This window comes from Bombus bifarius, unplaced genomic scaffold (genome assembly GCF_011952205.1).
Source record: "Bombus bifarius isolate JDL3187 unplaced genomic scaffold, Bbif_JDL3187 scf7180000007977, whole genome shotgun sequence".
NCBI classification, from domain to species: domain Eukaryota; kingdom Metazoa; phylum Arthropoda; class Insecta; order Hymenoptera; family Apidae; genus Bombus; species Bombus bifarius.
The window spans coordinates 2,711,587-2,736,687 of NW_022884362.1; the positions used below are offsets into that span (position 1 = coordinate 2,711,587).

Genomic DNA, 25,101 nt, shown 5'->3' on the forward strand with positions numbered 1-25,101 from the left:
TTCGATCATTTAAAAGCAGGCATTAAATCGGAACCGCTGTTGCCGAGCGAATATAAATACAGCAAGTGTGTAACGGAGTTAATACGGATTTTAACGCGTATTATCGTTATCAATTAAAATCCCGTTATCTATAGTAACAACGTTAATGCGCGCATTTAAATACAACCCGATAGCGGAGCTGAAACTGCGTTTCGAAAGCCTTTGTGTTTGTCCCTTGCCTCCTCTCGCAGCCCTCTCTCGTCATTACGCGGAAGAAAACGTAATTAAAAGCTTTGTACCGCTCGCGAAAACCAGAAAGACCGGTTTTCCGGACGTTTTACTAGTTTCCGGACGTTTTACTAGTTTCCAGGCGGCCTACGCACACTGGCTACCGCGAATTTCAATGAAAAATGAAGTTTTATGATTTCGTAGGAATAAATAGAGAAGCTCGTGACAAGAATGGTTCATGCTCATATTTGTCTTTCTATCGTTAATGAAATACGTGAAAATGTGACTTTCTGTTCAACATATTTCAATTTTTTTAAATAAAATATTTTTTACGTCATATAATTTCTATGAGTGTAGCTGTAATTATATTGCAGGAGAATTATGTCTAATTAAATCAAGAAGCTAGGGACTTCGTGACAAACATTTTTACAGAACCAGTTCATTTGTATGCTTTAAGAAGAATTATACTTTTGACGAGCATATTTTTCGCGGCAGTAATGACGCGTGTGCATTTTGTAGTTGCACTATTTTTTTTACAATGGAAACATATTTTTTTACGTCTTCTCAGTCTTCTAGATATTTTTCACCTAACTATAACCTCATTCGTTAAAATATTTGAAATTAAATTTTATAGAACTTATCGTACGAAAGATAAGGAATACGCTGTAAATTTTGTAGGCGTTCTAAAACATTTTAATTTTCGGAATAGAGATCATAAACGTTCACTTGCAACAGATAGAATGCATCTTTCGAAGAATTAATGCTTCGAGTTTTGTAGTCGTCAGGAGAGAATATACTTTGCCAAAATATCGGAAAACTTTTTCGTTTAGCAAAAAATTGGTGTAGGGAACGATGTATGAGAAATTGTGCAAATTTATGAATGAGTAAGGTATGAATATGTAAAAGTTTTTGACAGATTTATCTACGTAAAGTTGGAGGAAGTGGTTTAAACTAAACCATCCCACTTAAAGTGGTTTAAAAGCTATATAAATTATGAAGTATCTATAATGAATAATATTTTGGTGTGAAATGATGCATTATAAAATGATGATTATAAAAGCTTTGAACGTTGCTGTCAAGAGGATACAAATATTATGAAACGAGCAGCAAAATCTTTAAAACAAAGGGGAAATAACGAAGATTTTAATTAAAAAGGACAGCGGACTTTTCGTAATTCGTAAGCTGTACATGTAAATTATTTTTTTTTAATTTCATGTTGCTCATATGTAATTTAAATTATTTCGTATAAAAAGGAACTGTAAATTAATCTGTTTTGACTGAAAAAAAATTCATTGCTTTCTCGTCGTAAAGGGGAGTATAAATATTTATTTCCCATTTTTATTTTATCAAAGATCTTGAATAACACTCAATCAAGTTTATATATTTATTATTTTTATTTACTCTTCCTTTTTAAGAGCTTCAAAATATTCATGGAAACGAAATTTTCACTCAAACAAAACTCAAACACACTTTTATATTTAGTTTCATACTTATATTAATTTCTGCAAAATAAATTTTAAAACTCTGATAAGTATTCAATTACATTCACGGGCTTATATCTTTTATTTCTTCTCTACTTTGACAAGCTAGAAATTATTCACCGAAACGAAATATTTTCTGTGATAAAACTCAAATACACTTTCGAGTTTAATTTCTTATTTCTTCGTCGAAATAGATATGTCAACTTGTCAAATCCGCCTGACTATTTATTTATTTATTTATCCTGTTTTACTTGAAGCCTGTACGTCAGATTTTGCCGACGTGCATGAAGAAACGCTAAGGAACTCTAAACGAAATTGAGTGCTTCGAACCATTAAAAGTCGTTCTATCGACAAGTAGCTATAAAATGTTCGTCGTATGAAATCACAGGTTGCAACTTTTTCTCTTTTTAAATATCGAAGTCCAGAGCTGAACTTTCCAAGCGAGTAACTGTTTAAATGCAATAAAGGTTCTTGATTGAGAAGCCTGGTGTGTTCGTCCGAAACTTTCTTTCTGCGAAAAGAAAGAGATTAAAGCTGTAGTATTGGGTTTGAGAACAATTTCTTGTTCGCAGAACACATAAAAGAAATCCAATCAATTCAGGGTGCGTAATAAACGCGTGGAAATGGTTTGGATGAAATGTTATCTATCGTAAAAATAGGATATAAAAAAGTTCCGCCATAAAAGTTTGCAATTATTGATTCGAGGTGATTATTACGTTGAAAATCTTCGTTTTAGATAATTGTACCACTCAGAAGTCAAACTGATTCTACTATTCTACTATTGGATTGTGGTAGTATTTGTTCAAATTTATATTTTTATAGAACCTAAATAAAGATATCATTTCACTTACTGAAAGTTATACGAAGTATTCTATGCCGTGAATATTTTACATATTTTTAAATATTACATGCGTTCTGTGAAAATGTTTTTGTAATTGGCTTTTCAGAAACCAAAGAATTGATCTTAATATAGTTGTGCCAGTACAGCTTAACTTTCGTATCTTGTTAGAATATTTTGCCACAAATAAGTACACGATATTTGTTATAAATATCCTGCATTTCGTTGAAAATTTTTATCTACCAAATAAAATGTTCGCTCGATGCTCTATTATAAGGAAGATCAGGAATTTCTACCTTTAATCAAAGTAAATAAACGTTTTATCTCATAAGGGTAGCTCATAATATATTCTTAAACGCGATAGAATAGTTACCTCGCAATGTTGATTATGCAAGAGATTAAAATATTTAACTTCTAATAGATAAAAGAACGCTCGATACTACTTTTTCTCTCATCTTACATCGTATTATAGTTGGAAACTAAAACTTCTTCTCCTCTGTTAATAATATTCTGCTTTTCCTATTCCTTACTCTTCAATTTGCTTTTATAATCTGCTTAAACTTTCCTTCTACTAAATAACGAAATAGAAGCTGCAGCTCTGCCGGTCAATATTAAATTCATGTTACTTTTAAGGACAAAATGGAACCTTGTATGTGAATTAATATCCTCAACTACGTAAAATTACCCAACTTATGAAATCCTTCAAAGTATTTTCTAAATTCCTTAAAAATTCCTCTAAAATTCCTTCTGGGCTATCGACTTACGTACATCTACCCTATCGATCAACAAATAACAAGACGATCGACGATCCTCATCGCGACTAGTCGAAGATGTCGAGTAGCCAAACGCCAAACGACAACATCTTGCTTCTGCTGTTATAAAACCATTTGCAATCAAGTAGTTTCTAGTCTTCCATGCTTGGAACTTTTCTTACAGCGGTGAATACGACGTGGAATGAGAAAAAAAGAGAAGAAGAACGAGGATGCGGCGACGGAGGGATGAAAAAGAGATTATGGGCGTATTATTGGTTTCGCGAGTTACGGCTCGCTTCTTGAGAAAGTTCAAGCAAAGCTGTCGCCGCGGCACGTCGCAGGGACGGGTTCAAAAAGCGCGGCGAACTTCCACTTTAATAAGCCGGAGCTTCCTAAGAGCTCGGCCCACCCGTTTCCTTATCTGCTTCTTCTCCTCTCTCTTCTTCTCTTTCCGCTCGCGTTATATTTTTATTGCGCTCCGACTTTCTGCATTTTCGATGCAATTCCGACGTAAACCGTAGATATGCAAGCGGCCATGCAAATACCATTCTACGAGGTAGTTGCTGGAACGTTACTGGAAGCTTTGGATTATTCTTTATTCTCCTTACTCAACCACCACCTTTTGCTTCTTCGACGCGAATGCTAATTGTAAGTGTTGCATTGTAACAACTTGGCAAAACTTTTTTGTAACATTTGGTGCATTACCTTAAAACACGAATATTAGATGATCTTCTGTGGCTTGATATCGCGTGACCGATGTTTACAGATTATACGATGATTCATTTTATGATGATACCTTTATGAAAGTTGAATCGACGTATTTCTTTGCTACGATTTAAAGGAAATTCTAGAATGTTTCTGTAACTTCGATTGCACGAGATAAGTACAAATAACAACAGCACATTAGTGTATCATTAAATGTGAAAACTTTTGTAATATGATTATTTTGCTTCTATAATGATATATGTTCCAATAATTATTTCGATACAGTGATTTAGTAAATAAATCAAATTAGTAGATACCAAGTAATCTAACAGGTTACACGTTTGTAACAAAGATACAATTGTATGTGATTAAGAATTAATTAAATAAGATATGTAGTTAGATAAGTAGACGCCATACACCTAAAGATAATACCATCCAGTATCAAAATATTTCTTCCAATTATTTTTATCATTATAACACACTTCACACAGAGAAAGCTAACAAATTCAATTTCAACATATACGAATAATTCATATTGTATCGTTTTCTTACAAAAAAATCATGTCCCTTGCACGTGTGACTGAATTTTAACATTTATTCTGTATTTGATGATTTTAATATTCCTTATGAAAAAGGTAGAGTGAGAGAAAGGGAAAGAGAAAGAAAAAACAAGGAAGTGAGAGAAAACCCACTAAACGTATACAATATTAATTTTTCCTGACGTTGTGGATATAGAAAATTGCGTTCATATTAATATTTTCATGTCTACCAAATAAAGGGAACACCTCGGGGAAAAAAGGCTGCGTTATATCTATCGTAACAATTTCCAGGGGACCAAAAGGCAGATTACGAGATGATGATAGAGAAGGAATATTAAAATCGCCGGTTAAAGAAGCTGCTTTTAACAATTTCCAGGAACTTTTGATAGGCAATGGAGCAATTTCATCCGCGTTTAGATGAGGATGTTATTTATTATGCCGCAGGGAATTTATCTCCCTTTGATCACAAAGAACGGCACTATTATTCATTCGTCCATGATAAAATATGCATTTAATGCCTCGTCGCCGAGAAGATGAAGTATTTTAGAAACGAACGATTATTTATTTTTACCTAGTAACAGTTATTACTATTTAGCAATCTGAATAAACAGAGCTTGATACTAAAGAACTTTGAATAGTATTTCATTAAAATTTAATAGCAAAATTACTTCTAGGATATATATATATATATATATATATATATATATATATATATATTAACATTCTTGTTACTTTCTAAATATGCAAAAATAGCTTTTAGAATAATTTTAAATCTTAATCTTACAACAGTTTTTGATTGAAACTTTTGTTGTACCTATCGACGTATGGGCATGTTAGAATACTAATTGGGATACCTGTAATTGGTTATTAGGATATTGAAGTAATATGACATCATGGGACTTTATATCGAGCTATCAAGTATCAAGATATCGAGGTTTGAAGGTATCGAAATATCAAGAAATTGTGATATATACTGCTGTATCGAGACATTAAAGCATCAAGATTATCAAATATCAGAATGCGAAGTATTATCAGAAATTTAACATATGGAGATATCGAGGTATTGTATTATTTGGATACCATAGATATCATATACAAAGCACTACAATATCAAGACATCAAAGATATCGAATATTCAAACACTGGTAACATTCGATTATTATAATTTTTCAACTTAATATACGGCAGTTTAGATAGAAATAAGTATAATACCTAACATCTTCCTAAATACACTAAAATTATGTTCCAAACGCGTGATCAATACTATTTTCTTTTTTCGTGATTACAATCCAGCATGCCAGTGAATATTTCGCTACATTTGTGCAAAATTCTAGCAATCAATATATTTCTGTTTAATCAAAATTATAATTCTTCACAATCTTTTGCGAAAAAATTCTTCTACTCTTTATTTTCTCCACTTGTGAATGAGAATGCTGGAAACTACACAAGGCACCAATAAAAAGTAGTACAAGATCTATCACTTTTAGAAGGCAAAACAGTGTTACATTAGATATCAGTATAAACTACAAAAAAATTCGTCTGTTTTTCTTGAAAAACATTTACGAAAAAGGCCACTAAAATCCAACAGAATGGGCAATCATTATCTCCGCGTTACACGAAACATTAAGGATACTGATTTCAAGACGTTTCAGAAAAACCAGCTCTACACATATCTCCCGGAATTTCCCCTCGAAATGGAGACATACACAGGATATCGAACGAACGGTAACATAACCAGGAATTGGAGGCAGTGGTATCCGAAACAGGTTTCCGGAACGGAAGCGACAACCGCACAACGAAACAATTGGGGATGCGGTAATTTCTCCGGCCGCACGATCATCGATGAAGCTTGTAGCGGTCGGCGCTCACGCAATTCAGTTCTGATTAGCCGATGTACGATACGCCGGCATATTTAACTAACTAATGCAGTTGCAAATTAGCTATTAGTAGGTGTTACACGCAGTGGCAGATAGGCGTAGGGGTAATCAAATTAAATAGAATAGTTACTGTCTCCCATGTCGACGGTGAAACTACATAACCCTGTTAGCCTAACTGCGCAAAGTGCACGCGTACTGCTAGTATACACAGTACGAAGGATAGAAGACCATGTGCGTGCACAACGATGAGAAACGTGTGCATTAGCACACCGTGCGAATAACATGTATAAACAGGGATGATGCATAGGTGAAATCCGCGCGTATCCCTCGAGGATGTTATCAGTATCGCGTCTCCGTGTCTCCGGGAAAATATTGAAACGTCTGTCAAAGGAGAGAACGTGGCTGGAAAATCGAGTTTGACGGGGAATTGCTTGATACGGGGAAAGGAAGCTATTTTACTTTCTCAACACTGACAGAAGTATCATCCATCGACGCGTCTATGGCCACGTACAAAGTGTACGCAAATTCGATTTATGATACCGCGCGTATAGTAAAATTTCTCTTGGGATTAAGGAACCGAACGGGGAACGTTAAGTTTATTATTTCGTAATTTCCAGCGGAAAATTAGAGAATTATGAATTGGGAATATCTCGAGCGGAACTTGTAATTCTGCCGTGGATGTTTGTTTTGAGTAATTGTGTTTTTGGTGCGTGGAAATACGGAATGGTTGAAATTAAGCTATTGTAGACGATAATATTAATGTTTCAAGGTATTTTTGTTTAAATAAGATTGCACGTAGCTTGTGAATACCTACGCAGTTTGTTTAGATTAACTGTAAATGTAAATTGTCATTGTAAATTGTAATGTAAACGTATCCATACAAACTACTAAATCTTCAATTAGTTAAAAACACATCTAATATTTAATTATAATGTTATTTGCTTTCAAAACTGTCTTATGGACTTGAATTTTAAACTTTCAGATGACAATGCAATAAAAGTTTCTGTATTATTATCGATACTTTCTCCAATATTAATCGAATTGAAGACGAAAGATTTGTCAGAGTACCTATTTTTAGAATGCAAGATTTAAATGGATACTCGAAAAGAAGCTCTGGGATGCTTGTCGGGAACGCCTTATGCAAACGTTTACACACGATTGGATAACCATAGCACATGTGTATGGTACTGATGCAAATGCTAGAAGTGCGTTGGTATCGATATAAGCACAAACGACATGGGCGAGCCATTTAAACGGTAACAAGAGTGCCGTGTTACGGGAACGGAATTGGTGCAGGGAACGAACGGACGGCCGATCGAACAAGTACCATAGACAGAATATTATCGGTTCATTATACCGGAACTTCGCCGTGGTTACAGTTAATCGAGTAATCGTTGTTAAACTCGATCAATACGGTTAAGTTCCTGGAACGTTTGTACGCCTAAACGATCTAATATTTGGCATAGTTGATGCAAACGAAAGTTGTTCGACGTGTGAGTCTCTTTTGCTGTTTTCTCGATGCGATTATACTGGTCTAAGAAATTATGCGGATAACATAATGATATAGCGATCACAGAATATAGGAAACTCTAAAGATCATGTAAAAATTGTTAAGAATGTAATTAATAATTTATTCTAGCGTCTTCTCAATTACAATTTAATTCTCTTTCATTCTGTTCTTTTGTACTGTACTTTTAAATCTTCTTTTAACTACACGTACATCTGATTGTTAAAGCCTTTTTTACGATTAAAGATACACGAATGTTAAAACTTCTAAAATGCTCTACTATATCGTAATAAAATAACAAAAATTTAGTTCCTTCTCAGAGACGGATGATCTATAGCCGGCAGATAAGTCAATCAAGACTCTGAAATACCGAAACGTTCAATTAAATTCCTACGCAATAAATCACAAAGTTTTCCAGAATCACACGATGAATCAAATGAAGCGATCGTTTAAGAAAGGGCAACGATTCGCTTGGACAGTACTAATGCGCATATTTAGCGCATTTATACAAACCTGTGAAAGTTGCTCTGTCGTTGCCTCGGTCGCCAGTCTAGCCAAACCCTCCTCGTACCTCTCCAGGGCCGTCAGTCTAAGCAGCAAGTTTTGCAGCAATGCCGAAACTTCCTGCCTGGCCGCAGCGTCGACCGCAGCGACCTTCTGCGTGATGGACCTGACGTGGCCCATCACCCTCTCGTCCCGGAAATCGTACGGGAATGTTTCTGTCCATTCGGCTAGCAGCTGCACCAGTCGTGGCACGAAACGTTGCAGACGTTCCTGGAACACGCCAGACAGATTCCAACCGGTTCCACTTCCTCCCTTTTTATTAGTTCACTTGCTCGTACATGCGTTGCCAAACAAGTTTTAGATGAGATGCGGAAATTGGAACGCCACAGAATGCACGTGCCCAACGAATCTTTCAGAACTTTCGAAAACTTGGGACCCTTCAGAGATTGCGAAGCGATACAAATTGTGTGAACTTATTAGCGTTTTACATCTTTTGCTATTTAATGTGATTCTGTTATTTTTGCTTCGATAAGTTAACTATACCGCGTTATATCAAATATTGCATATCCATAATTATTTCCTTCGCAAATGTAGATTATACAAGGCACAGACAAAGATGATAATAATAAGACGATAGTACATGTTTCACCAGTAAGTAAATCCCGCTCAAAGAATAATGCAAATCACCGTAAAATAAGAAACCACCATGACATTTGAACATCCGAATCTCTTCCACCCTGAACATACTGAAGAGAATGCACAATGAAAAAGACTAAAATACTAAAAAGTGCCAAGTGCAAAAGAACATAACTTTAAATTATAGAAGAAGCCGAAAAAAATAAAATCGGGTAAAAATATCAGTAAAGATACTAAAGCAGAAGACAGCAGCTAAACAAGAAGAAAAGAGAAGAATCGTCAGGGTGGAAATTCATTTGCGAGCGAAACATTTCTGGCCTGGATACGCGTGCTCGTTATTACAACTGGAACGAGAGCGAGCGTGCCAGGGTGATTCTCCGAGGGGGTGAATGCGAAAAGGGGGTCGAGCTTGCGAGACGATGAAACGATAATGCACGCGGTGGCCGTAAAGTGCACGCCCGGAAGGTTCTTGGTGGGCTTTTGTGGGACGGTTGCATTCGTGGCTCACCTTGCCACTATCTCCAGTCAGGTTTTGCTGATGCTCGCAGAGGGCGCAGACCTCGCCCAGGAGCTCGTGCGGCTTGATGAAGAGTCTGGCGCTCAGCAAAAAGGCGAAGAGGTACGCCCGATCGGGATAATATTCTTCGGTGGGTACCATATGCTGTACCAAGGCTTCCAGTGAGCCCGACACCAGGTTCCCGTCTCGATAGACCAGAGCCTGAAATGAAACACGAGTCTGGTTAATTGATCGTGATTACTCTAAGGCGCCTCTATGAACTTTCACGGCGGTAAATTTACTTTGAGCTGCGAGAAGGAACATTAATTTTTCGTTTGGAATTAAAATATCGCGAGGGTTATTGAATTTTTGATATAAATGGTTTGATGTATAAAGTATGTAAAGTATAATGTAATTATATAAATACAGCGATTGTAATAATGAAGTAATAAATAAATCGATTATTACTGGAAAAAACTTGTCTGATTTGCTTGAGCATTTTATTAAGTATTACATGTTTCAACGTAATTTACATTTGTCGATTGACAATATTAATTGCACGTACAAATTGCAACTTACACGAACAAATATGTTAATCAACATGTTAATAACATTACCGGCTATATGATATAACAGAGCAATAATTTGGCAATTATGTATAATGTATATTATGAAATAATTTATACTATTATTAGGAATTCAATAGGAAATATGAATCTCGTAATAAATAACACGTATCATATGCGAATCTCGAAAACAGATTAATTTATTCTGGAATTCGTTCCTGTTCTTTCAAAAGCAAATAGGAAAGTCTAGGATTTAACCAGAATCAGCCCGTTAAAGCGAGATGACGTTGCAAAACTCACACATGATCAGCAGCTTTTCAGTTCTTTTGGGATATTTGCCAAATTCAACTGCTGTAAAAGATTAATCCTCTACATTCCAGCTACGCAGTATTTTAACTTTTGTTTGCTTAAAATACATAGAGATCGATACCAACGAAATATCGTAGAAATAGCGGAAAATGCTCGTGAGTTCCAATAATGGCACATATAACTCTTTTGTCACCACTTATATTTATTTAGGAGACTGGAAGGAAATTGATACGAATGTTAACAGATCTGTAAATTGAGAAAACTGTGGATAAAATCAAATGTTAGTCGAATATTTTGTTATACGCGCATATAAAGATTTTAAGCGTTTCTAACAATAATCCTCTAATAATCTAATAAGTATAAATTTAATTCGTTGCTTCCCATATCTACGTTATTGATAAAGAAAAATATTCGAAGTTGTAAGTTTGTATATTCTCGCGTAATCCTCGAATAAGTAATAAAGCAATCCGTTTCATAAACGATTCACAAATCATCAAATGATAGTTTGTATCGTGTTAATTCTTGTCGAAGCGCTATTTAACGATAGATTAATACGTTATTAGCAGACATATTAATTAACGTAACGTCGTCGTCTGTCGATTAAATATGCTGATGCATAAAGCCGGATTTCATTGCAGAGGAAATACGCAGTCGCTCGATAATGTCGTTAAACCGATATTTCACGGGAAGCGTAGGTAGGATTTAAATTCGTTTGAATCACACAGAGACGGTCCATGAAACTGATTTCCGACGATTCGTTATTGGGACGGACTAAGCGCGATGTAATAATCGTTGAAATTTTACAGGCGCGATTTTCGCGCGAATTTCAACATCAGGAACGGAGCCAACGGAGGCCCAAAGCCATATTTTGTAACTTTATAGTCGCATAAATATCTCACTTTATGATACTCTTAAAGTAAGAAGTAACGATGAATGAAAATCTGATTCTTTTTCGAAAGCTCTCGAACTAACAACGTGTAATAGTAACATTCGGCTCGGTTCTTCGATTATTCTTTTTATAATATTTCCTTCTGGTATTTTTGGAAAAATTAATAGAAATACGTCTAATTTTAATTTTCTTATCAACTTGTACAATGTGTTTAAGTTCTCATATATTTCGATATTTTAAGAAGATTTCAAATTCGATGCATTTATTAGAAGATGTATGCTACAATGAAGTTTGAGAAAAGAAGAATTCGTGTGACATACGTGCCATAATTACGAAATCTTTCTACGATGGTGATGATAGACTGCTGATATTTACGTAGATTCAAATTTTTGTGACCATAATTCGGAAATGAGGACCTTCGCAAACATATTTTTCACCTACTAAACGTTATAACTCGATATTCTTTAAATCCATAAATGCATAAAAATTCACAATTGCAATTAATCAATGATAATCTAAATACTTTTATAAACTACTGTGTAAATTACAATAACCCTGTCAGAATACTATTTTCACACGATTATCTTGATTATGATATACCGTTTTCTGTAAGATTATCATGCTTTCGAGATGGCCATCCGACTTGGTCGTTCCTTTTAATGTTCGCGAAGCTTCAACGGAACAGTGTAACGACAGAAACTTTTCGAAGTTGGTACGTGTACGAAATCAGAAATTCGTTTCGGTAGAGGGACAGTCGAATGCCTGGAGCTTTTCATTCGGTCCTGGAACAAAGTTTCTACCTGTGTCCTGTTAAATCTGCGAGCCATTAAAGTTGCGCGAACCGGCTAGGTAAAGCCCAGCCAACTCGCTGAGGATTCAAATGGCTTAAACTTATCGCGGGCTAATACAGTATTGACGGGGTAAAATTCCTCCCTCGTAAACTTGCCATCGACGAGGAATCGCGAAGAAGGGAAAAAAGGAGGAGAGGTTCACCCTGAGGATCTGGTTCGACGAAAAACTTACCGTTTCTATTCGAAATTTACGCTTCCGCAGAGTTTAACTCGATTCATCGACTGCAAATGAACCACGATGTCACGCGATAGAAAATCTTGCAAAGTTTTTTCCTAGTTCTATCTTGGATAATTGCAGCTCGTGGTACAGTAAATGGTTCTAAATAGTAAATTGAAGTTAAATGAAATCAGCGATGCGAAGAGAGAATAGAGGTATAATTTCAAAATAGAAGAGCATAAATTTCCAAGGAATTACAAAGATGATGATTTCACGAGATCACATTATCTTCTAAAGGTCTTCAAACGAATTGAAGAAGGAAATGATGAAATGTACGCATTAGGATTTTTTTTATGTATTTGTGAGCTATAAAAAGCATCTTATTTCCATACTCGTGTTTAGAATTGTTGAAATATTTGTCAAAATATATATGAAACACAAAAGAATATGAATAATAAGCAGTATGCAACAAATTGCAAGTAGAAATTAAAATATTTCTTATAATTCTCAATTAAATGTAACTAAATTTAAGATTTCTGTAAAATTTATTATTATTAAAATACGTATTTTCCTTTATTTCAAGTATTCTACGTTCACGAGAAAATAATTAAAGAATATTAATTTACATTTAATGTATCGTATTACAATTACAATTTAGATACTATTATAACGTGCCACAGCAATAAAAAAATTGCGAGCAGTGGGAGCACAAAAGATGCTAAGGAGTTCAAATAACGTTCCTTTTTAATTTATAAATAAATATTGAATCGCTCTAAAAGAATAGGATTTTAATGAATAATAGAAGAATAACTTGGAACTAAGATGATTTCCTCTTATACGTCATATCAAACAGACTTAAAGGCATCGAGTTAATCTATACACCTAATGAAAAACACTTTCAATTGCAAGAATAACACAGAAAGAACTAGAACTTCAAATAATCGATCCAATTCTGTTAGGAACTCGTCTGAAATTCATCGAGGTACTCGCTTCTCATTCACTGTTTCCTCATTCACTCTTTCCGGGCTTCTACGAAACAATTACCGCGTACCTCGTGCTAATCGTTCCATGCGCCAAGGCTATGCAATGACGCACGGAGTATACCTCACTTAGGAGGAGGCTGGCTCTTTTTCAAGAAACCGGACAATTGCGGTGCGCGTTTAATCGCAAAAGAAACCGGGAAAACAAATCCGCGAAACCGGGTCTGGCCGCGTTTTAGCTAAACTTTTGTCGTCGCTGTAACAATCGCAGCCATTCAGCGTCAGGAATCTAGCGTCGCTTCTGTCCGAAAAAAAGAAAAAAGAAGAAAGAAAGATAAAAGGGGAAGAAAGGAGAAAGGCGAGGAGAAAACGTGGCTCGGCGGGACGAAGAAAACGCACGGTCCACCCGTTATAAAACATTCCAACGTCACCGGACTATCCGAGCTTCTACAGGCTGCGGCCGTTCGTTTTTGTTTTCGTCATCGATCCTGCTTCCCGCCTGCCAGACACCGTTTCTCCTTTCCTCTTTCTCGCCCGTGTTTAAACCGCTTTTGTTTTGCGCCTCGTTTTGCGTCCAGACATGGGAATAGCCTGGAATAAGTTAACGATAAGGCTACAGTGACTAGCATTAATGTTTGGATATTTCATGAAATTGGAGAATTATTTCGTTTGGTTATTCTTTCTTCTTTGGAACAAGTACACGCGTTAGATAAATTGGTCGAGTAGTACGTTTGTTTATGTTTTCCTAAAAATGTACATCAGGTGTCGTTATTCTTATGTAAAATTTATCTAATCAGCGAGTAATTTATTTATCCCATTCTTTTTATAAATTCAGATTCGTGTATCTTTATATTTTTTTTAGACAATTTTTATGACTTTCTGCGAAATATGTGTATTAATAAAAAGAGAATAGATTTATTGCTCGACTCAGTAAAATGTATGTTTCTATCAAATGAAATATTTACTTTAACATATGAAAACAAACGTATTAAAAGCAAATGTGTACAAGATTAATGTTGCGCATATCGTGGTACCAGAATATTAATACGAGTTACACTGTATATGAGTTTGTCAGAAGATATACTAGTCAACTTCATAAATAGGAAAAGAGGATAATAATGTTACGAATATTTGTTGATTTTCTATAGAATTTAATTTACTGACATTTATTATGAGTCTTAATTTACTATTTATTGTTGTTATTTCTATACACAGAGGTAAAATCAGAATAGTTATTATTTTATTGAATGGATAAATCTATCACACCGTTCTGAACCAAAAAACCTTTATTGCATGCGCTTACAAAAAAAGGGATAAAAACAAAAAGGCATCTTAAGCCTATCGATTACATCTATCGATTGTAACTAGGATCATCCTCTAGTTACTATTTCTTATAACTAACGCATCTGCATATGGATGGCGAGCACGAACTCACGTTGTCATTTTCAACAGTATTTTAGAATTTACGATTACTTATGCCATGCGTTAGCATCTGTTATACTCGAAACTCTAATAACAAATTTACAGTAAAATTTACATAATACTTCCTGTAATTCTTCTGAAAGAAACTCGTTCAATTCTAACGTTCAATCCCGAGGAAACAAATGCTACATTTTCTATGGGGAAAAAGAGACTACGAAACAATGATAAGGAAGTTTTCGTAATTAGAAGACAGCTATAATCGAACGACGACTTCCGTCTTAAGAAGGCAATAAAGCAAACGACTGGAAACTTTCGTTCTAGAAATCGTCGGGTTATTTCCGCCATTTCTGTCGTTTTGTTCCGATCCGGTATTGTCCCTCGCTTTTTCTATTTTTTTCACCTTGTTCCTTCATATTCTAATACTAATTCTATACCCATTCCGCCGTAAACAATCCTAACAATTATAGCAATTTTGATCTTTTAATAATCAAGGAAAACAAAAATTCTGAGATTCGTACAAAACTGATTGAAGACTCAATGGGAAGGAAATTTTGTCGAGTATTGAGAATTATGCCGCGAAAAAGTATACATAAAACTATGATGCTAAATCGTTGTCGTATCATTATTTTATTTCCATAATGTTAAATGCGATTATTAATATTCTATTTCATATTTACCGAGTAAAACTTTGTTCAGCACGCCTTCAATATATCAAGGGAAAAACCACAGACGGTCTCCGCAAGATTAATCTCGTTAGTAATCCACTAATCCCAATCCAGACACGTTTGCCGACATGCGTTCCATGCAAGTTCTTTGAACGACGACGGCGTGCCACAATTTTGAATTCGTTTAGCGATTCGAGGTGCTCAGCAGGGAGCAAGGAGCGTCGTGTAGCGAGAAAATTTCATTTCTAGGCGAGACGAGCGGATTAGAAACCGTCAAAGTCATCCGGGTTCCGGCGTTATTTCCCGCTAGGTCGAAAGACAATCAACCGTCGGAGAAGATCGAGAATGGAGATAGATTCACCTGGTTGATGCGCGTTGCCCTCGAGAACGAAAGCTGAAGCGCTGGTAATAAGTGATCGCGAAATAATGAAGATTCTTTGAGAGCTCCGGCGAAATTTATCTAGCCTGATGGAATCCATTAGAGCTCGTTTTCTTTTTTCTTTTTCTTTATTTTGAGAAAACTCTCGCGAGAAAAATACAGCGGTAAAAGATAAAAGGTTAACCGAACTGAAAATGGAAACGAGAGTTTTAGAAATTAACTGATCGAGAAATTCGAAGAACTCGAGCACTCGAGGAACGCTGGAATTACGAGGATGAATTTTTGGTTCCCGATATTAATTAGTTGTATATAAAATGGATAATTTTATAAATGTGTAGAATTACCCAAAATTTAGTGTATTATTATGTACAATACTTATTTCAAATCATTTAGAGAAAAAATTGATCGTCTCGTTTCCAACTATCTAGTAAAATGGAAACTTTTCAATATGAATTGGATCATCGATCGTCGATGACATTTTGTAGCTTGGAGACAGCGATAAAGAGAAAGAGTAGAGAAATAAGAAAATATGGTAACATATCACGAATAGACGCGTTAAGGTTTTGATCGATGTAGTGGAAGTTGCGATTCTATGTTTGAGTTTCGCTGCACAGCTATTTTACTAGCGAAGAGTGAAAATGAGTTTTCGATCGTTGAAGACTGTTAGAAAGAAGTTTCAGCAATGTTTCGGTTATCGTGTGCGATGTGCTCGTTGCAGTAGAAAGTCATTAATATTACGATCCGAATATTAGTTATTTCTGCGAAAGTTCTCTCTAAGAGGAGGAGTACGCCACTGACAGTTATCGATAGTGATAGTTGTTTATTTGTATCTAATATGCATGTTCAGTCGAAGATGTTACGAATATTTAAGGTGGTGTTTCTATAAGACGAAATAAAAACACAATGAAAAATGAGATAATTGAATTTCAGGCTTTATTTATCAATTATTATCCAAAAAAATTTTCTCAGCCGCAATGGTATTTTAGTTGATCTTTTGCCACAACATCAGTTATTGTCACAACTAATATGACAGCTTTCAGACGAACTTTTAGAAATAATAGCCTGTTCAATGTTACGTTGTTTATTTCGCTCTCATTTTAGCATATTGAAATGTCTCTTATACTCTCATCATTTATTTTCGACCATCCACTATATATCAAAAGAACCTCATTACTTATGGGATAACCTGGTATAATAAATCAGCCGCATAGAACAAAGCGTCGATCAAACGAGACAACAAAATCTACCGATGCAGTGTGTCGTTGATACAGACAACTTCAGGCGAGCGCGAAATTTACGGGTAGACTTTATGAAAAGCTGCTCGCCACGCAAACGTACCCAAGCTGAGCTTGCAAAAGCTCAAGCGAAGAGATCACTATCGCGTGAGGTTGCGCGCGCGGAAAGATTGTAAACTTTATTGCTTCGTGGATCCTCCGGATATAAAAAGAGAGCGATTTATATGTATTTTGCCGGACTTCGTTTTTAAACAGCGAAGTATTGAGAAAAGGACTGAGTTCATTATGTACAGGTGAGTGATAATGACAAGAATGAATGATTCAATTTCAAGTGATATCACAGGTAATCTGCTGGAATTTGAAAGACTATTAGTTACTGCTTTAAAAAATATGCTCATGTGGAAATTGATAAATTAGATTAAGTTATCGTTTGATTCCATTTATGAATTTAACGTTTCGATTATTTTTACGAACTATATGAACTTCTGAAACCTAGTGCCTGCGCACTTAGTCACGATAGATGAGTCGTAAATCCATGACAGGAGTAATTCGTAGACACGAGGTTTCCTTTCCCGCGGGACCAGTCTCTCCGTTGACCTGCGCTATTTGATAACCTCGCAGTTATCAAGATGTGTGCGAGGTCCTAAGAGGACTGTCCAAGTTCTGAGACGTTCAATGATTCATTAGCTACTCATTTCTCGCAATTCCACATAAATCGTCGTATATAGTACTTTAGCAAATTTTATTCTAATTTAATAGAATTGACATGTCAAATTACTTTTCTGGAATTAACTCGTAATAAATTACAAATTGATATATTTACCGATGTGTACGTTACACCGAGACAAAACTAATTGGACGCTTAAAACGAACAGTTAGTTAAAATGGAAGTTCAAGGTGGAAAATTAAAAACGATAATAAAAATAAACTAAACTCTGAGCGATAGCTTTTAATAGCCAACCTCAGATTCTATATTTTACGTACTAACGACGTTGATTTATATTAACTGCATTTGTAACAAAAGTGCTTAGTCTACGGCACTTGCGATATGCCGTAGAGTTACCGAGTTTGCCACTTCTGTCGCGTCATTATATCAGCGTGACGTAACTGCCAGATGTAAGGATTGTAAAGCCGTGTATGTTCGCGATTTCAGCGATAGTATAGCGACACGAATCGCTCGCGATGGGCGTCCCTTTCATTTCAAGGAGGTCAGCCGTGCTTCTATTCCGGCGAAATTGGATGGAACGAGGGTGCAAGTGATCACGATAACAAATTTTCCAGCAGCGACGCTGGAAAATACGAAACGACGCCCGGCAGAGATTGCAGTTTACGAGCTGGATAGCGATAGCGCGACTAGGAAAATTTCGTCCAGGATCATGTGCCGGGCCCTTTGTCCACTAATCTTATCGTACTTTCTTTGCAGCAACTTAATGGAATTTTAAACGTCCATCTTATCGCTCTACCAACGATACCACTTGCGAAGGCTAACAGCCACGTAGCTGGAATCCTGATGGAGAACTGACGTTTGAATGAAACTTGTATCGTTTTTATTAATAGTATGTTACAACATTTTTTAAACTACAATTTCACTTGTTATTTCCATATATCCTCAAATATTATATTATAGCGATCATTTATTAACACTGGAACTGCTAGGATGCTCAAAACAACCAATTTATATAGTATTTTCATGGAAATATGATACATTTACAACGATTTTTGGGAAATGTTAATGTTCGAAATTTTGACATGGATCAAGGTTTCTTCTTTCGCTTGTTTCGCGTGTGTTTTCAAAAAATAGCTTTCACTTTAATTTCTTCTTGATAGAAAATATTTGGCGGTAGACTTTGAATGTAAAAAGAAGAATTTAGCGTAAATATTTGTTTGCAATTGCCTCGTTTCCTGTTGTCGAATTGTTTTACGTTTTCAAGTATCCTAATTATTCTATATTATGTAATATATTTAAGAATTATTTCAGTATATTTATTCAGACGTAAAATTGTATAACTCTAATTGCAGGAGTTTCTTATCAACCGATGAAACTTCTACGCAACTGTTTGAAACAGAAATATTTTCTTATAGATGAAATGTAACTGAATGTGCCTTACAAATTGAATATTTCAGATACCACTGTTAAAGTAATTTAGCATTCTGAGAGGCTTAAGTTACGGGAAGTAAAGGAAAATGGCACGGTGGCGAAGAAAATAATCAACAACCGCGCTTAATCTCCTAGTAAAGTAAAAGGGACCACTCGTCAAGAGACCGTGTTTAATTAACCGTTGTTGCAATTAATTTACGTGAGAACCAGAGTGAAAAGTTATTTATTCTTTAATTAAACTCTGGGGGAGCCGGTGAGTTCGGACGATTAAAAATTGTTAACGCGTAATTTACCTTGATATTCGCCGAACTTCTTTAACAAGAATATAAATTACGAAATCTCTGTGAACTTCCTATGTGAAAAACATCAAGCATTTAACAGTTTAATTATAACTTCGTTTATTACAAAGTGCAACACGTTTGTAATCAAATTGTCTCGTACGCAAAGTGTTCTTAACTTTATACTTCAACTTCAATCTTATTCAGCTCCAAAGACCATAGAAATATTCGGGACATTTTTCAATTACGTTTAATTTATAAAGTTACGTGAAGTTATTTGTACGCAAGGAAATTAAAATTAAAATTGTCATTAAAAAAATTAAACAAAATTAAAAATATCATAAGTAACAATATTAAAAAAGAAAGACTGCTTTGGTGTTCGATAAAATAAAACATCGGAGCATAGTCGGAAGTCATCGTAAAAATTGTCGTCGATACGAAGAAAGTAGGGAAAGTAGAAAATATTTTCGAAAACATCTCAAAGAATAAAACTTATCGAAATAAAGCTACATTCAAAAATGACAAAATCGATGGCTTCATTTTCGAAAAAAATTAAGTTCGAAAACCCGGCAGATTTACGTGGATTTATTTAATTTTCCAATAGACAGAAGTAGAAACTAGAATTCGTCCGTGTTGAATAAAAAATTAGTCCAGCGCGCGTCTACTTGACAAATTTTCTGACTCGTTTCAACTTTCGCATATGTCGAATGTCCCCATCCAATTGTCCACTCTTGTCCAATTGGAAATTGATCAACTACGCGTGTACTTGTCAGGTTTTTAAACCCGATTTTCTCAAAAATGAAACTTCCAATTTAAGTTTCGCCTCCAGTCATATAATTTCCTTGATCCCATTTGTGCCATGTATTACGAACCACCCTCTATACATCCCCTCCTCCCTAAACAGCCATTCGTAGAATAAAATTTGCGTTCTACTTAACCTTTACTCGCAGTGCAATACAATGTAACGCGGCTAAGTCGTCGCTGTTTAATATTTAGCGTTAGCGTTTTAATAAAATGAACCCGCGATCGCCTTTGAATTCACCAGGGGCAGAAATGGACACGGAACTGGTGAGCATTTTCCAACGTTTTCTACATTATGCACGACGAAGACATAGAGCCAGACCGAAAAAGAGAGAGAGAGAGACAGAAGAAAAAAGAAAATAGCGAGCATTGGGCGAGGAAAATGGGGGTAAACAATGGTGGGAGAGGTTCAGAAGGGCAAATTCAGAGCCACACTGCCTGGATCCTTTGTTATACCACGTTGAGTCTTCCTTTCTTTTCTATTCATTTCATTGCACCGCGCTAACAGCATGCTTTCCCACTCCTTCCAAACCCTCGACCCTTTCGTGCGGTGGTTTCTATACATCCGGCTTAATAAAACGTTCAACACTCTTTCGTTGTTACATCGTGCGTCTACCAACTTCCAATCCTCTCATGTTCCACCATACTTACTCTCCTTTTGCTTTTAAATGTCGCGGAATGCGATTAAAATGCATAGAAAGAGCACGGGCAGGAAAACCGTAAATCATTTCCTTTTTCATCGAGGTAAACGCGTCTCTTGCTGGTAAACATTTGTATTTGTGCGATGAAGACAGGAAATGTGTAACTTTGTCCTCGTTGAAATTAATTGGATTATGTGAGGAGCTCGAGTTAAGGATGTCTTTAACCTTTGTGCAAATGACAGCACGTTAAATATTTAGAATACGATGATTAAGCAATAAGATGTTTATAAAAGATATCTTTTATAGATTGAAATAAATTTGGCAGCGACAATAAAGAATCGATGCATAACTTTCAGAAGTAACCGTAAACTGGCACATGGAAAATCAAGGCAACATGACGTTCTAAGTTAACGTCCCACTTCATAAGCACGGTGCGCGTGTAAACAGCGCGAGTTGCAGATTGAACGTGAAATTGTAACTTTCCGTGCTTTCTCGTACGCTTCCGCGGAAACTCGCGGGAAGACGATATAAAAGATAGCCTCTTATTGCTTGTACCAAAGTGAAACGAGAAACACGCCGGGAGGAAACGCGCAGACGAGATATTCTGCTCGTATAAATACGAATTATGGAAATACGACAGATGTGACCGCGGAAAATTGAAAAATCGATGCAAATCAGCGCGCCTAAGTCTGCTCATAGCGAAGTTTCGCCAACTCAAATTACGTATGTTACTCATGTACTTATTCAGAACTAACAAACTTCCCGTACATTTCGATAAGGTGGTTCGATAAAAAATTTCTTAGCAAGTTGTTCGATGGTATTTCCAAGTTTCCGATTCTTTACTCTTCCAGATAGATTTTGTATAAAAATGTTAAATATTTGAAATGCAATAAATATGATTTTCTTCTTATTAATATATGATATTTATTACTAATTTATTTATACCAAAAATTATCCCGACTTTTTGCAAATTTTTCACGTATTTTCATGAGAAGTTCCGATTATGTTGAGGTTGACTGATAGAGGAACGAGTGGATGAATTTGTAATAGAAACAAAAATATATTGAAATAAGTATAAGTACAAGTATAGTGTACGCTAATCCAGATCTCACTTTTTTAATTTCTGTTACAATACAATAGAAAGTAATAGAGAGCACGTTCATACATTTATAGCAAAGGACATTACGAAAAAAAGTTAAGTACTTAGTGTGTAATTATAGCTGAAGACTACAAGAAACAGCAATCACAATCTACTTATAGCTCTTTTGTTTGTAGACCTTGTAACCCAGAGCAATATTCAATATTTATATTCAAGGGCACGATAATATGAACCTCTTGTTGTTTTTAATTCTTTTTTGCTTCACTAAATTCTATTTTCTTCGTAACAGCGATGTCTAGGCCACGGATACACAAAAAAAAAAGGTGTAGAGTTTTCCTTGAAGTAATTACTTCAACAGATTACAAATTTATTTATCGTTTACATAATCTAACAATCTCGATTTTTCCATTTTTTCTCCGGATATTTTCTTTTGAAATTTTGCTTAACCTCGATTTAATATCAACGAATAAGAATTTAATTTTACATAATGCAGCAAGCAATTAGGATGTTTCTGCTCGTTTGAAACTTGCTCCAGGCAGGTATTAAATATTGCAATCGTATAACCGTATTTATGTTTCACGCTAACACTTGAATGTGGAATGAGAATGGTTCCCAGTTCGGTTTGCGTAATTATCGTTTAATCGAATCGATCATTATTCAATACCGTTTTGTAGTAAGCTCTTTTCAATTGATTTTCGATGGGAATATTTGCGTACACGCTGCAGCACACATGTGTATCTTTGTTAAAAGTAATTGACGCATTATTTACTTAAATACTTTTATCGTTTAACAATAAAGGAAACTTAAACGTTCATTGAAAATAACAGTATTTTTGTAAAGTTTATAATTATTGTATCTTATTTATATCAGAATTTTAAAATATATTTCAAGTTGTTTTTATTGTGCATTTACAACTGTTGAATATATTCACCATTAGAGACTATGACATTCTTAATGCTTACTGAAATAAAAAATAATGTGATAGAAAAAAAGGGGAGGATACGAATACTTCATAAATATTTTCTTAATTATTTTTTCTTGTTTTCTTATATTTTCCTATATTTAAATCTTCCCGTGGTATGATATTTCCAAAAAACGGAGCTCGATAATAATTTCCTATTCAAACACGAGAAGTTTTTCCTGGTATAATGGACGTTAAACATTAAATAAAATGAATTACGTTCATGCTCGAACATAGTTCATAACTTTGGTAAAAAAGAGTCCTATTAAGCGGTTTTTTTGTACGCCTTTTACGATGTCGTGCGCCGGAAATGAGATGAAAATTCTGTGAAAAGCTCGAATGAGCTGGCGCGTTTGTGAGACAAGTCGACCGATTTGACGCGGAATAACTCGTCTTTACGAGTTGAAAAACTAGAATGCACAGTCTCTAAGACAGTCCGTTAATCAGACTTTAATTTAACTGCCTGTCTTCGTTCCATCGCTGCGTTTTTCATTTCCTGTTCTGCAGAAGTACGACCAAATGGGAGATATGGAAGGCGACATTGAACGGAAGCAGTATAAAAGTTAAAGCACTTAATTTGAAAGTAAGACTATTTCTTAGCAATAAATGTCAAACGTAATAAGATTTATTCTCATGTTTAAAGATTAGGAAGTTTCGTTGTTCTTGAATTATTTGTTTTCTTTTTATGATTAAATTATAAATATTTAATGATTAAATGATTAAACGTAATAAGATTTATTCTCATGTTTAAAGATTAGGTAGTTTCGTTGTTCTTGAATTATTTGTTTTCTTTTTATGATTAAATTATAAATATTTAATGATTAAATTTAAATATTTTATGATTAAATTATTATAAATATTTACAATTAGTTCTTTGTTTAGTTTCTTATAGGTGATGTAACATCAGACTTTTTTTTAATAAGACGCAGTATTTACCTGCTTCCAATTTTCAAATTTAATTTTTGATAATTTCAAATATTTCTTTAACGCAATAAAAGATACAGTGCATTATAAAAAAGATATAAAATATAATCTTCCTTGGACAATCTTTTCTTCAATCTAACAATTATATAGATTGTATGTTCCAATTAAAATTTTTCCAGACGAATAAGAGATGAAAAATTCTTGAATCATACTACCAATCCCATTTAATATTTTTCTCCGGACAGATGGATAAAATACTTAATTATACTTGCATATGTAGACAAAGTATTATATATGTAGACAAAGGACGAATTATTTCCACTAACACGATTAACATCTTCATGATAAACTTTGTTTGTAACAAAGTTGTTTTTATTATTTTAACCAAAACCGGGACCAGTAATTAATAGATTTTAATCGACAAAGGTTACACGAGAAAGCGTTCGATTAATTATTAGCCTGATACTATATTAGGCCACAATTTCATGATCTAAAAATGAAACAAGGACTGGTTTGTACATCGACGAAACGGAAGTCGGCCAACGATAGTGTGCATTGAATGCATCCTGAGAAACGGCGACTCGTCAAAAGGGAACATTGGGAGGAATTAGAGCGTGGTTCAAAGGAGATGAAATGAAGACGAAAGAAAAAGAACGTTCGGAACGGGGGTTGAAAAAAACGGCAAAAGAGCATGTCCGCATTGGAGGAAATGGAAGAACGACTCGAAGCGAGAAGAACGTTGCACAGCGAAAAGATGGATGGAGAAAATATAATTTGCAGAAAATTGAAAAACGGAAAATCTTTTGAAATTTTGTATAAGTTTCCCTTTTTTTTTTTTTTTTAGCAATTTTTATCGCTTTTAGATTCCTTTAAAAAAATGGGATTTATCAATTTTGTAAAATTGCTTGATTTTAAGTAATCGATGTCATACGATTTTTTACGATATTATATGATATTTATACGATATTACCATGTAAACGTGATATATCGAATTTTTATATTTTCTAGTCACATTCTACGTTAAGCCTCATTCATAACACTATTATATTAAAGAACGTTAGCTCCAACGTATGTACATAATATATTATATTTGGTCTTGCAGACAATTTAATACTTGTCAAAGTTAATTAAATCGATAGTTATAAATTTTACAAAAATTTCGTTCTCCTTCGTTGGTTCTTGTTCTTCATAAACATATACTTGTCGGAGCGGACATTAGAATTAGGGTTAGGGGCGTGAAACGAATCTTCGTTTGGGTTACACGTTGTCGTTGTGCAATAGAGAAGACATTGACTAGTGCAAAT

The 25,101-nt window shown here is 34.9% G+C and overlaps 1 protein-coding gene across 1 annotated transcript in view; it reads right to left on the reverse strand.

Moving 5' to 3' along the window:
* LOC117204239 (ras-GEF domain-containing family member 1B-like) overlaps window positions 1-25,101 on the reverse strand; it is a 232,626-nt gene that overhangs the window by 36,382 nt on the left and 171,143 nt on the right. The window contains exons 4-5 of the mRNA XM_033441445.1: window positions 9,555-9,764; window positions 8,420-8,680 (exon numbers count right to left, since the gene is read on the reverse strand). Coding sequence (XP_033297336.1) covers window positions 8,420-8,680; window positions 9,555-9,764 — 471 coding nt within the window. The remainder of the gene's footprint in view (window positions 1-8,419; window positions 8,681-9,554; window positions 9,765-25,101) is intronic.